General features: G+C 40.7%; 1 protein-coding gene across 8 annotated transcripts in view; it reads right to left on the bottom strand.

The window, feature by feature from the left end:
- Positions 1-13197, bottom strand: part of TMEM156 (transmembrane protein 156) — a 61668-nt gene that overhangs the window by 17897 nt on the left and 30574 nt on the right. For 6 of the 8 annotated variants that reach the window (XR_002734192.1, XR_002734193.1, XM_023224551.1 and 3 more), the window contains 3 exons: positions 11495-11764; positions 6643-6903; positions 1786-1905 (listed from right to left, as the gene is read on the bottom strand). Coding sequence is in view for 6 of the 8 variants with exons in the window: in XM_023224551.1 (XP_023080319.1) it covers positions 1786-1905; positions 6643-6903; positions 11495-11764 (651 nt within the window). In the remaining 2 variants the exon portion in view is untranslated. The remainder of the gene's footprint in view (positions 1-1785; positions 1906-6642; positions 6904-11494; positions 11765-13197) is intronic. The other 2 variants (XM_023224554.2, XM_023224553.1) reach the window with 1 other exon arrangement.

Here is a 13197-nt window from a genome sequence, read left to right as displayed (position 1 = left end):
TTTGACTCCCCACTACTGGTCTCCTTCTAGACATTTTTTTCTAGCTCACTTCTATCTCTCTTTGCTTATAGCTTTTCATATGGAAAAATGGGTCAAGAAACTCAGAACTATACACTATTTATAAATAACACACATTTACTTTAAATAATAGAATTTTCAAAACTAAATATCCTACATCTTAGTTCTGACATTTTACTAGCTGTACAGCTTTGGATAAACACTTCACCTGTCTGAGTCTCAGGGGATTTTTATCTATAAAATAAAAATAGCATATATCCTGTTTACATACTTTAAGAATCTAGTGAAAATGCTCTGAAAATGGTTATTCCACAAATAAACAGTATTGATTACGTTATTAACCACAGCACAAAAGGCTTTATTACTAAGGTATCAATGATAACACTTGATATGAAACTGCTCTCAAAAATACCTGCAACAAATACTTAGTCAAAAGAATTAATCGCAACTTTACTGAAACCTAGAGGCAACCACTTGTTCTGCCTACTGAATTGGCTAACACAGCCTTGCCTGGTAAAGAAGGAACGAGCCTTGGGAAATCTTACAACCACCACAATACTGCTGTCCTTTAATGAAAACTAATTATGCACTAGACACTGTGGTAAACTTTGGAAGTAATTTCTCTTTATTTCCTTACCTCAGCCCTGTGTGGTAGTGGTGATTATCCTTGTTTTACAGAGGAGGTAAGGGATGCTCACACAATTTAAATAACGCGCTTAATGTCACATAGCTAGTAAGTGGTAGTACCAGGACTCTTACATAAATCCATTTATTCTTAGTGCCAGTTCTCATAGTGACACATTTTGCACTGTCTTTAAGAGACTAGCTATTCATATTGTGAACTGTCCATTGGGCCTGATAGTCATCCATTTTATGCATGGGGACATGCCAGTAGAGCCAGTATCTGCATGAGTACACACCAGTAGCATCATGCCAGTAATTTACAATCAACGTCCATCCTGATAGGTGGGTGCCTAGGTCATATGAGTTATTAAATATTTTTAACATCGCTCCTGCTGTCTTGATTCCTAATTTCTAAATTTTTTTAGATCTGCCCTACCAAAAATCTGATACCCCCATGCTTATTAAAGATTGACTTGCCTCACACTCATCACCTACAGCCACTCTGCTCAGGATCTCCAACTCTGAAATTCTTGTTTTTGAAACTGAGACTTGTTCTGTTGTCCAGGCTGGAGTGCAGTGGCGCTATCTCAGCTCACTGCAAGCTCCAACTCCTGGGTTTAAGTGATTTTCCTGCCTCAGCCTCCCGAGTAGCTGAGATTATAGGCTTGCACCACCACGCCCGGCTAATTTTTGTATTTTTAGTAGAGACGGGGTTTCACCATGTTGGCCAGGTTGGTCTCAAACTCCTGACCTCAGGTGATCCGCCTGCCTCGGCCTCCCAAAGTGCTGGGATTACAGGCATGAGTCACCAGACCTGGCCTGAAATTCTTTATCCTCACTTCCTGTTCTTCTCTCTCTCTCTGTCCTCACTTCCACTAAGCCCTGCTCAACTTCCAGCCCATCAGCTTCTTCCTATTCACCCAGTCTTTCTTCCTCTCCTACTCACTTGCCCGAGTAGAAGAAAGATGAATGAAGCTCCTTGCATCCTGGAACTATGTCTTATCTATGTTTTTATTCCTTGGGTTACCTAGAATCGCCACTTATACACAGTAGGTACACAAGAAATGCTAAATTGAACTAAAAAGGAAATTAAATCCAAAGAAGAGATCAGGAGTTCCTTGGCGCTACAGGGATTATACTTACTCTGCCACTTCTGCACTCTTCTGTGGCCTTCAAGTATTTTGCGGATAGTGAGGATGATCAAAAACATAAAAACTAATAGAACTAAAATATACCAAGTGATCTTCATGGAACAAGTGATATCTGTAAAGAAAAAAAATACTGTAAAAACCCAGTAAAATTATTCAACAGGTAAAAGGCAATGTGGCAGAGTAGCCGAGGTCTACAACATATTCTGCCCTGAACTGAAAAGCTGAAATTATGACCATCACTGTTACAGGGTCACTAGCTCTCCTGAGTTATTTCTTGATATATTAAATGAAGGTATTAAATGGGAAAACTTGAGCAGGTAGCTTCCAGGTATCCATTTGGTTCCAAAATTCTAGGATTCATTTCACTTACAGGTTATGCTGATATTAGTTTCACTATCCTCGTTAGTTGTAACGTTGTTGTAACTAGGGTAAGACCACAACATAGCAGTCCCAGAATCAGCGCCACTTACAATTCATGATTCTGACCCTGAGCCAGGCAGCCCAAAATCACGTCCTCAAATCAACAAAGATGCAGTGAGTACAAGGAAGATGGGGAAGAAAGAGAAAGGCAGGCAGTCAAAGGACTTGTCTGAGGCATGTAAGTGGTGAGGACAACGAATAATCAGACCCTCTTTCCACAGGGTAATAGGTGGTAAATACAGTGCTTTGCACGCCAATGATAGGTCAAGTGCATGCGTTAATTAAACGTAGTTGTCCTGGCCTAAACTTAATAAGGATTCAGTTATAAACTCATTCATTCAGATGACAATGAGGCAACATGGGAAGGACGGTCACCATGCAGCAATAGCTTAGCATGGTCTCCCGTGGTCTCATAAAGACACACTGGCCAGTAGAACCAGGAATCAGTGACTCACGCAAGGATGGCCTCATCATAGCTAACATACAACTGTCTACTGACTCATATTTTATTTTATTTTATTTTATTTTACTTTTTACTTTACTATTTTATTTTATTTTATTTTATTTTATTTTATTTTATTTTTTTATTTTATTTTAGATGGAGTTTTGCTTTCGTTGCCCAGGCTGGAGTGCAATGGCACGATCTCGGCTCACGGCAACTTCCACCTCCTGGGTTCAAGCAATTCTCCTGCCTCAGCCTCCCAAGTAGCTGGGATAACAGGTGCCCGCCACCACACCCGGCTAGTTTTTTGTATTTTTAGTAGAGACAGGGTTTCACCATGTTGGCCAGGCTGTTCCTGAGCTCCTGGCCTCAGGCAATCCACCCACCTCGGCCTCCCAAACTGCTGGGATTACAGGCGTGAGCCACTGTGCCCAGCCTGTCTACTGACTTCCTAAGCCCACCCTGTGTACACTCTTCTTTGCATACAAAACACAGCTAGTACTTATTCACCTTAGCAGAATGTATACCATGTTTATACTCTTGGTATAAACTGCCTTTGTGGGGTTCATAACCTGGGTGTCCCCTTTACAGGAACCCGGATGTACACTAAATAAGCATTAAGCATTCACTTAGAAAGGCGGGTAAGTAGAAAAAGGGCAGAGGTGGATTGGGATGGCAGTGCTCAGCCTCCTCAAGACTATTCCATGCTCTTCAGCCGCCAGGCTTGCATTCCTCATGCAGCAAAATAAAAGCATGAAGTTAAATGGCAGAGAACATTGGCAGTGCCAGCAACGGTCAGGATGGGTCCAAAGACCAAGGTGTCATTGGGCACTGATAAAGCTATGGAAACAGAACCAACTTCATATTACAATAGCACAGGACACATGATGGAGACCAGACCAGCCAGTGCAGCCACCAGCATGATCTCAGAAGAGTGTATCTCCTAGGGTCCTGTGCTGCCCACCCATCCCTGCAGCCTTCTTGGAGAGGAGCAAGGGGAAACAGATGGAAATCTAAGGGGAACATCAAGGAACAGTTTAAATTATTGTCTTAGAGTAAATTTACCAGACTGGATTAAATTTAGTTTCACCCCCTGATGGAGAAGCCTTCTACTCCCACAAAAATACAAAGTTTGTTGTTGTTGTTGTTTGTTTTTTGTTTTTTTAGATAGAGTCTCACTCTGTTGCCTAGGCTGGAGTGCAGTGGTGCGACCTCAGCTCACTTCAACCTCCGCCTCCCAGGTTCAAGGGATTCTCCTGCCCCACCCTCCCGAATAGCTAGGATTATAGGAATGCACCACCACGCCTGGCTAATTTTGTATTTTTAGTGGAGACGGGGTTTCTTCCTGTTTGTCAGGCTGGTCTCGAACTCCCGACCTCAGGTGATCCACCCACCTTGGACTCCCAAAGTGCTAGGATTAGAGGCGTGACCCACCGTGCCCAGCTGAGAAGGCTTTTAAGCGAGATCAAATTAGTTTTTGCACAGAAGAGTAAACTATGAAAAAAGTTTTAACTTTCTTTTTTTTTTTTTTTCTTTTCTTTTCTTTTTTTTTTTTTTTTTTTTTGAGACAATGTCTCACTCTGTTACCCAGGCTGGAGTGCAGTGGCCTAATCACACAGCTCATTGCAGCCTTGTCTTCCCTATCTCAAGCAATCCTCCTGCCTCAGTCTCCGAAATAGCTGGGACTAAAGGTGTGCACCACACCCAGCTTATTTTCATCCTTTTTGTAGAGTCTAAGTTTCACTATGTTGTCCAGGCTGGTCTCGAACTCCTGTGCTCAAGCAATACAACCGCCTCAGCCTCCAAAAGTGCTAGGATTACAGGCATGAGCCACCACCGTGCCCAGCTACCCTTAACTTTCTACACATGGCAAAATGAATATGCTTTTTGCAGAATACAAGAGTACATATTTGTGCACCACTGCTATCTTTCTGAGTTGTGGACACCAAAACGCTGTTAACTATAATTAACTATTATTAGAATTTATGGATTTTTTTCCATGAACACACACACAAAATCTTAAAATTATTATTATGGAAGTGCTTATTTTTTCTTTATTTTAGAAAAAATGTAAAATACAGTTAGATGGATATACAAATGTACATTGAAAAAATATGTTTTTGATGTCTATAATCTAAACTTCTTTACCCTTCAGATTTCACTACAGTCACCTTCTCTAGGCAATCTTTCCAGAGTTCATTTTCCAACTCATTCACTCCTCAGTCAGAGGGCACTGATCCTTCTGTTCAGATCTACTCAGATCCTCCCGCCCCCACACATGCACACACCTTGAAATGACCCCTAATTGCAGAGGTTATAGGGCTGTGGGAAAACTTAGTCACAGGAGAAATTTCTTTGAAGTCTCACGATTTATCTTAAAAATGCATGCACATTGTATATTTCTGTTTGCTTTAAAGTGAAAGTAATATTTTGAAAATCATTATCTTTACAATAATTAAAGCTCTAGGAAAGCATTCTAAAGCAATCTGAAAGGCTTCCGTATGTCTGGAATATCAAAAAGGACAGCAAATTACTCTCCCATAGCACCCGTAGCACTGGAAGGCACTTGCTGGTGTAGGTGAGGGGTTGCCCTCTTTTAGATTGTTTCACGTCATCTAACTTCACCCTCCCAATACCTGACACACTGCCTAGCATACAGCAGGCACCCTTAAATGAATGTATCAAAAGATGCTCTTCAGGAATAGATTTTTTGGGTGAAGTAGGGCATACTGCTTAGTAGAAAGGAATAATTGTGGTATTTTAGAATAGGGTAACTAGGAAGTTAACCAACCTTAAACAGAATTAAGATACGCAAGTACGTAAGATTTGCCTTTTAATCTCCTATTTTTTCCTCTAGGTGCCTAATCTGTACCTCACCCTATCTTCATAGCATTACATCAAACTCCCATTTCATCCAGGCCTGGTTCTCAGGTCAAAGACAGGACATGTTAAATCAACTCAAAACAAAACTTTAATAGCATATCACAATGTGCTTTTATATATATATATATATATATATCATATTTTTTATATATATATATTCAATCTGTTGACCAGGCTAGAATACCGTGGCGCAATCCCGGCTCACTGCAACCTCTGCCTCCTGAGTTCAAGCGATTCTCCTGCCTCAGTCTCCCAAGTAGCTGGGACTACAGGCACATGCCACCATGCCCAGCTAATTTTTTGTATTTTTGGTATCAATGGGGTTTCACCGTGTTAGCCAGGATGGTCTCAAACTCCTGACCTCGTGATCCTCCCACCTCGGCCTCCCAAAGTGCTGGGATTACAGGTGTGAGCCGCTGCGCCCGGCCGATATTCATATTTTAAAAGAAATGCCTCCCTTTAGTACACAAATGTGGTGGTATTACTTCATGCACAGAAAATAGGCATGTTTTAAAGTTATTCTGTGGTGGCTCATGACTGTAATCCCAGCACTTTGGTAGGCCAAGGCAGGTGGATTGCTTAAGCCTAGGAGTTCAAGACCAGCCTGGGCAACATGACAAGACCCCGTCTCTACTAAAAATACAAAAAATTAACCAGGTGTGGTGGTGCACATCTGTAGTCCCAGCTACTCAGGAGGCTGAGGTGGGAGGATCACCTGAGCCTGGGAAGTCAAGGCTGCAGTGAGCTGTGATCGTGCCACTGCACTCCAGCCTGGGCGACAGAGTGAGACCCTGTCTCAAACAACCACCACCACCCCACTGCAACAACAAGAAAAGCATTTTCTGGGGCAGAAGGTCTTTCCAGTGCTCCTCAAATTGTGACACATAAATGCCTCTTCTTTCTCAGGTTACAGGTAGGCCCCATGCAAGGCACACTTTGAAGGAAAAATAAACAGATAACTAGACTAACATTATTTCAGGCTATATTATTTCACCAGTAAAATTCTTCAGCTATTTGGCTTTCAGTTAATGTGATAGCCCTTACTTAACTTTATATATCTATATCAGATAACGCCTTTTCCCTTTAGTTTCCTTAAAAACTTACTTTTTACATCCATCTCTAGGTGCAAAGAAACGTGTATACAATCGTTCGGGTATTCCATGATTCTACAGGTATGGTTTATAGGTTTCCCCTTGCTTGGCTCATCCTCCATGATTGCTGATCTTCCAGTGTGGTTTTTTAGATGACAGTTAGTGTTATATTCCTCCAAGTGGTCAACCAGAGGAGCTACAGTGAAGTTAAACTGCTGACAAGGTGAATGAAAGTCATTTGCTTTCACTTCCATTGATCCTCTCCTGATAAGAACTAGAAAGTGATTAAGAAAATATTATTTGCAAAATATTAATACATAGCAAGAAAGCACATACAATTGAAAACTAAATCTCTTCCTTTCTATATAAGAAAGTAGAAACAAGAAGTTAGCTACACTAAAAATATATACATATTTTTGAGACAGGGTCTCACTCCGTCGCTCAGGCTTGAATGCAGTGACGTAATCACGGCTCACTGCAGCCTCACGCTCCCAGGCTCAAGCAATCCTCCCACCTTAGCCTCCTGAGTAGCTGGGACTACAGGTATGTGCCACTATGCTCAGCTAATTTTTTTTTTATTTTTTGTAGAGATTGGGTCTTGCTATGTTGTCCAGGCTGGTCTCTAACTTTTGGACTCAAGGGATCCTCCCTCCTCAGTCTCCCAAAGTGCTGGGATTACAGGCATGAGCCACTGCAGCCAACCTAAAAATAATTAATAAGGTGATTATATTTTTTAAGATCATGGAAACCAGGTAGTGGTAGTGTTGGAATAGGATTGGAGCATCTCAAAGAAAATACACACATTTCCCCAGTGACCTGTGGGACAGACTGTATTGTGTGACCAATATGGTCACAACAATATTTCCCATTCCACACTGTACTAGTTTTCTAGGGCTGCTATAACAAAGTACCATAAACTAGGGGGTTTAAGGAACAGAAGTTTGGGCAAGACATGGTGATCATGCCTGTAATCCTAGCACTTTAGGAGGCCAAGGAAGGCAGATCACCTGAGGTCAGGAGTTCGAGACTAGCCTGGCCAACATGGCAAAATCCCATCTCTATTAAAAATACAAAAATTAGCCGAGCATGGTGGCGCATGCCTGTCGGTGTAGCTACTTGGCAGAAGAATCACTTGAACCTGGGAGGCGGAGGTTGCAGTGAGTCAAGATGACACCACTGCACTCCAGCCTGGGTAATAGAGTGAGACTCTGTCTCAAAAAAACAAAACAAAACAAAATAAAAAAGAACAGAAGTTTGTCTCACAGTTCTAAAGTCTGGAAGTGTGAGATCAAGGTGTTGGCAGGGTTGATTTGTTCTGAGGGCTGTGTGGGAGAGCCTGTTCTGGGCCCCTCTCCTAGCTAATGGTGGTTTGCTGATAACCTTTGGCATTCATTGACTTGGAGATGCATCATCCTGCTCTCTGCCTTCATCTTCACATGTCATTCTCCCTGTGTGCATGTCTCTGTGTCCAAACTTCTCCTTTTTTGTAAGAACATCAGTCATATTGGATTAGGGCCCATCCTAATGACTTCATCTTAACTACATCTACAATGACCCTATTTCTAAATAGTGTTATATTCTGAGGTATTGAGGGTTAGGACTTCAACATGTGAATTTGAGAGGACACAATTCAATCCATAACACACATGTTACCCTAAAACTTCACCATTTGCTCATTAAGGAATCTAATCCCTTTCCCCTTGAATCTGGTAGCGTTTGTAATTTGCTTATAATTCCTTTTCCCAGCCAGGCTCGGTGGCTCACGCCTGTAATCCCAGCACTTTGGGAGGCCAAGGCAGGTGGATCATGAGGTCAAGAGATTGAGATCACCCTGGCCAACATGGTGAAACCCCATCTCTACTAAAATACAAAAAATTAGCTGGGTGTCGTGGCATGTGCCTGTAATCCCAGCTATTCAGGAGGCTGAGGCAGGAAAATCACTTGAATCTGGGAGGGAGAGGCTGCAGTGAGCCAAGATCGTGCCACTGCACTCCAGCCTGGTGAGAGAGCAAGAGTCCATCTCAAAAAAAAAATACATAAATAAATAATTTCTTTTCCCTTGAATCTGGGAGGGTTTGTGATTTGCTCATAACCAATCAAGTGCAGAGGAAGTGACACTGCATGACTAAGTCAGAAAAGGCAAAGAAATTCCCATCTTGCTTTTCAGAACACTCATACTGGAGCCTTGAACCACTATGTATAAGTCCAAAACCTTAAGGCCACCATGATGTGGAGACACCCAAACTAGCCCAGGTAGAAAGACCACATAAAGGAAACAATCAACAGAGTAAAAAGGCAACCTACAGAATGAGATAAAATATTTTCAAACCATTTATCTGATAAAAGGTCAATATCCAAAATACATCAGGAACTCCTATAACTCAAGTACAAAAAAAATACATATCAAATATTTTTAAGTGGGTGAAGGACTTTCATAGACATTTCTCCAACAAAGATATATGGCCTATTGATATATGTGAAAAGGTGCTCAATATTACTAATCATTAGGAAAATGCAAGTCAAAACTACAATCAAAAACACCTCACACCTGTCAGGATGGCCATCATTAAGAAAAAAAAAAAGACCGGGGGCAGTGGCTCACACCTGTAATCCCAACACTTTGGGAGACCAAGATGGGCAGATCACATGAGGTCAGAAGTTTGAGACCAGCCTGGCCAACACATGGTGAAACCCCACCTCTACTAAAAATACAAAAAAAAAATTAAAAAATTAGCTGGGCATGGTGGCAGGTGTCTGTAATCCCTGCTACTCAGGAGGCTGAGACAGGAGAATTGCTTGAAACCAGGAGGCAGAGGTTGCAGTGAGCTGAGATTGTGCCATTCCACTCCAGCTTTGATGACAGAGTGAAACTCCATCTTAAAAAAAAAAGGAAAGAAAAGGAAAGAAAGGTAAGTGTTGGCAAAAAATGTGGAGAAATTGAAGCTCTTGCACAGTGTTGGTGGGATTGTAAAATGGTCCAGCCACTATGGAAAACTGTATGGGAGTTCCTCAAAAAATTAAAAACAGGACCACCATATGATCCAGCAATTCTACTTCTTGGTATATAGTCAAAAGAATTGAAATCAGCATCTTGAAGACACAACCTGCATTCTCATGTTCATTGCAGCATCATTCACAACAGCCAAGAATAGAAACAACATCAATGTCCATTGATGGATGAGTGGATAAAGAAAATGTAATAGAGAGCTAGGACCCACACAAAAAAAGAAAATAAATAATACAATTATTGCTGTTTAAAACCATTGAGTTTTTGGGGTACTTTGTTACAGAGCCACAGCAACTGGGACAACGTGTCAATGTGCTGTTTTCACCTTTAAAGGAAGCAGAGAAGTAAGATCTATGAGCTACCAACCCTTAAAACACTTCCTAGTTCTCTGTCATCATAGAGGTATTTTCACAATTTGCTCTCTGTTGGATTCAGCCCAGAACCTGGAGGAGTTACAGCACTACTTGAGTAAGAACGTCATCCAAAGTCAATGCCAAGGGGCAAGGGGGTGAGGGTTGAAACATTACCTATTGGGTACAATGGTCACTATTTTGGTGATGGGTACACTAGAAGCCCAAGTCTCACAATTACACAAAATATATTCATGTAACAAACTTGCACAGGGACCCTCTGAATCTATAATGACAAAATATTTTTAAAAGAAGAGATACATAAATGCTCAATAAGTACATGAAAACAACAACAGAAAAACAAGGTAAATGCCAAGAAATAATGTTCCCATTCTCAAAGAATGCCAAAAACATAAATTCCAGTATCTAGTGATACAGGAGGCAACCTCTCTCACTGAATAAATATAAGTAATAAATTTAATGTTTGGGCTTGAGGCCATCAGCATATTTTATGATTGTAAAGGAATTATTTAATGTCTTAATGATCCATTTTTATTTGATTTAATTAAATAATATAGATGGGTCTCATGATAACTGCAAGGTTCAGTTAGGCACTGCAGATAATAAGCAGTTATTCTTTATTTATTCATTCATTCAACAGAAATTTACTGAGTGACTACTAGGTATTATGTCAGGCATTGTGTACAAAGCTTGAGATTTAGTAGTAAGCAAAGACAAAGGCCCTGCCTTCAAGAGGCACATTGTAGAGTCAGAGAAGTAAAAACACTTCACATACAATGACTAAATGTTAAGCAGGAGTAGGTAAAAATGCAAGGGCTTAATGATTCCTTAGAAATCAAAGTTTGATTTTACTATGAGAAACTACAGATTTACTTAAAATTGTTTTTTAAAGATTTACTACTTTTGAAGAGAGTACATACCAAATAATCCTCCACCCATCACATGTATGTGAATTACAGTGGCATTTTGATGCATTTTAAGAATTCTTTGTTTTCAATAAGTCAAAGGAAACCAAAACCAAGTAACATCCCAAAGCCCAACAAGTCACTCATCAAGAGCCACATCATTGAATGTTCCAATGCCACTGGATTTAAAAATGCAATATATTGGCCAGGTGCAGTGGCTCACGCCTGTAATCCCAGCACTTTGGGAGGCCAAGGTGGGTGGATCACAAGGTCAGGAGTTCGAGACCAGCCTGGCCAAGATGGTGAAACCCCGTCTCTACTAAAACTAAAAATTTAGCCAGGCGTGGTGGCACGCGCCTGTAGTCCCAGCTACTCAGGAGGCTGAGGCAGGAGAATCCCTTGAACCCGGGAGGCAGAGGTTGCAGTGAGCCAAGATCGCACCACTACACTCTAGCCTGGGTGACAGAACGAGACTCCATCTCAAAAAAAAAAAAAAAAAGGAATATATATTAATACTTTTTTAACAGAATACATTAATTTATACCTGATACCATTTTATTATCACCTTCACTTTGTGTTTACCTTTTGATGTTTGTTCCTGAGAAATAAAATCCATGTTTCCTTTAGACTCACAAACCAAACACAAGGAGCACATTTTAAATTCACCTGTGATGTCTTGGCAAGTCCTGGTGAAATTATGAAAATGGGAGGGATTTAGAAAGATTCTCATGATAATTTGAGTTTCCCTTACTGGTTGCAGAAAAGTCACAAAAGAAAAATTTAAGGAGGAGAGTGAATAGGTAAAATTAGATTGTAAACACACTTCCAGACATGATAGCTCCAATGTTCTTTCTGTAAAGAAAAAAGAAAAACACTTTCTTTACTCTAAAGTTTTGAGTGTTTGGCATTCAAATCAATACACAGTATGCTCCCAGTTTTTCTTAGGTGGATTCAGTACATTTTAGCTTATCAGAGATAAGACTTTTTTTTAACAAGAATTAACAATAACTATTCCATTTAAATATTTCTATTTTATTATTTTTATTTATTTATTTTGAGTCAGGATCTTGCTCTGTCGCCCAGGCTAGAGTGCAGTGGCGTAATTATAGCTCACTGCAGCCTTGGCCTCCCAGGCTCAGGCAATTCTCCCAACTCAGCCTCCAGAGTAACTGTGGCTGCAGGGGCATGCCACCATGCCCAGTCAATTTTTAAAAAATTATTTGTAGAGACAGGGAATCACGGTGCCCAGCAACATTTCTCTTTTAAACTTGTGAACATTCCCTATTAACTCTCAGAGAACAGGTGTCTTTATAAAGAAGTGCTTGGAATCTCAGCATTTTAACCATTCTCTATTCTGGGGAATTTTTTATGGACAAGCCTTAGGTTCTTCTGAATCCATTTGTTCCAAAATAGAGACTCAAGTCAATTGCATGGAGTTGAACAGGGTATGAAAACTTCGAACAGTATCTCTGTATCAGTTTCCTAGGGATGTTGTAACAAATTACCACAACCTTGGTCATTTAAAACAAGAGAAATTCATTCTCTCACAGTTTTGGAGGCCAGAAGTCCAACATCAGTTTCCATAGTCAGAAATTGAGAGGTCTACATGATTATACTACCTCTGGAGGTTCTAGGGAAGAATCTGTTCCTTGTCCCTCTGGTGGATGCTGGCATTCCTTGGCTTGTGGCCACATCACTCTAATCTCTGTCTCCATAGTCATATTGCTTTCTCCTCTGTGTCTCTGTTTTCTACTTTTCTGTTGTGTGAAATCGCCCTCTGCCTCTCTTGTATAAAGACATTCGTGATTGGATTTAGGGCCGACAAGGCTAATCCAGGATAATCTTCATATCTCAAGACCTTTAATTTAGTCACACCTGTGAAGACCCTTTTTCCTTATAAGGTAACATTGACAAGTTTCCAGAATTAGCACCTGATATTTTTAGACGGCCATTATTCAGCCTACCACAACCCCTAAAGATGAAATTTAACAAGATGACATCATAATTTTTACTTTTGTCTGAAGACATACATCAGATACAGAAATTACCGTATAATAGAAATAATACTGAGTTCAGAAACAAAAGACAAACACTCTAGGCTGGATGTGGTGGCTCACACCTGTAATCCCAGTCCTTTTGGAGGTAGAGGTGGACAGATTGCTTGAGCTCAGGAGTTTGAGATCAGCCTGGGCAACGTGGCCACTCCATCTCTACAAAAAATACAAAAATTAGATTAGCATCGTGTTGTACTCCTGTAGTCCTTACTATTCAGGAGGCTGAGGTAG

The sequence above is a fragment of the Piliocolobus tephrosceles genome, chromosome 3, assembly GCF_002776525.5.
Source record: "Piliocolobus tephrosceles isolate RC106 chromosome 3, ASM277652v3, whole genome shotgun sequence".
Lineage (NCBI taxonomy): Eukaryota > Metazoa > Chordata > Mammalia > Primates > Cercopithecidae > Piliocolobus > Piliocolobus tephrosceles.
The sequence above is the reverse complement of the archived record's forward strand: the minus strand, read 5'-3'. Positions and strand labels throughout refer to the sequence as shown.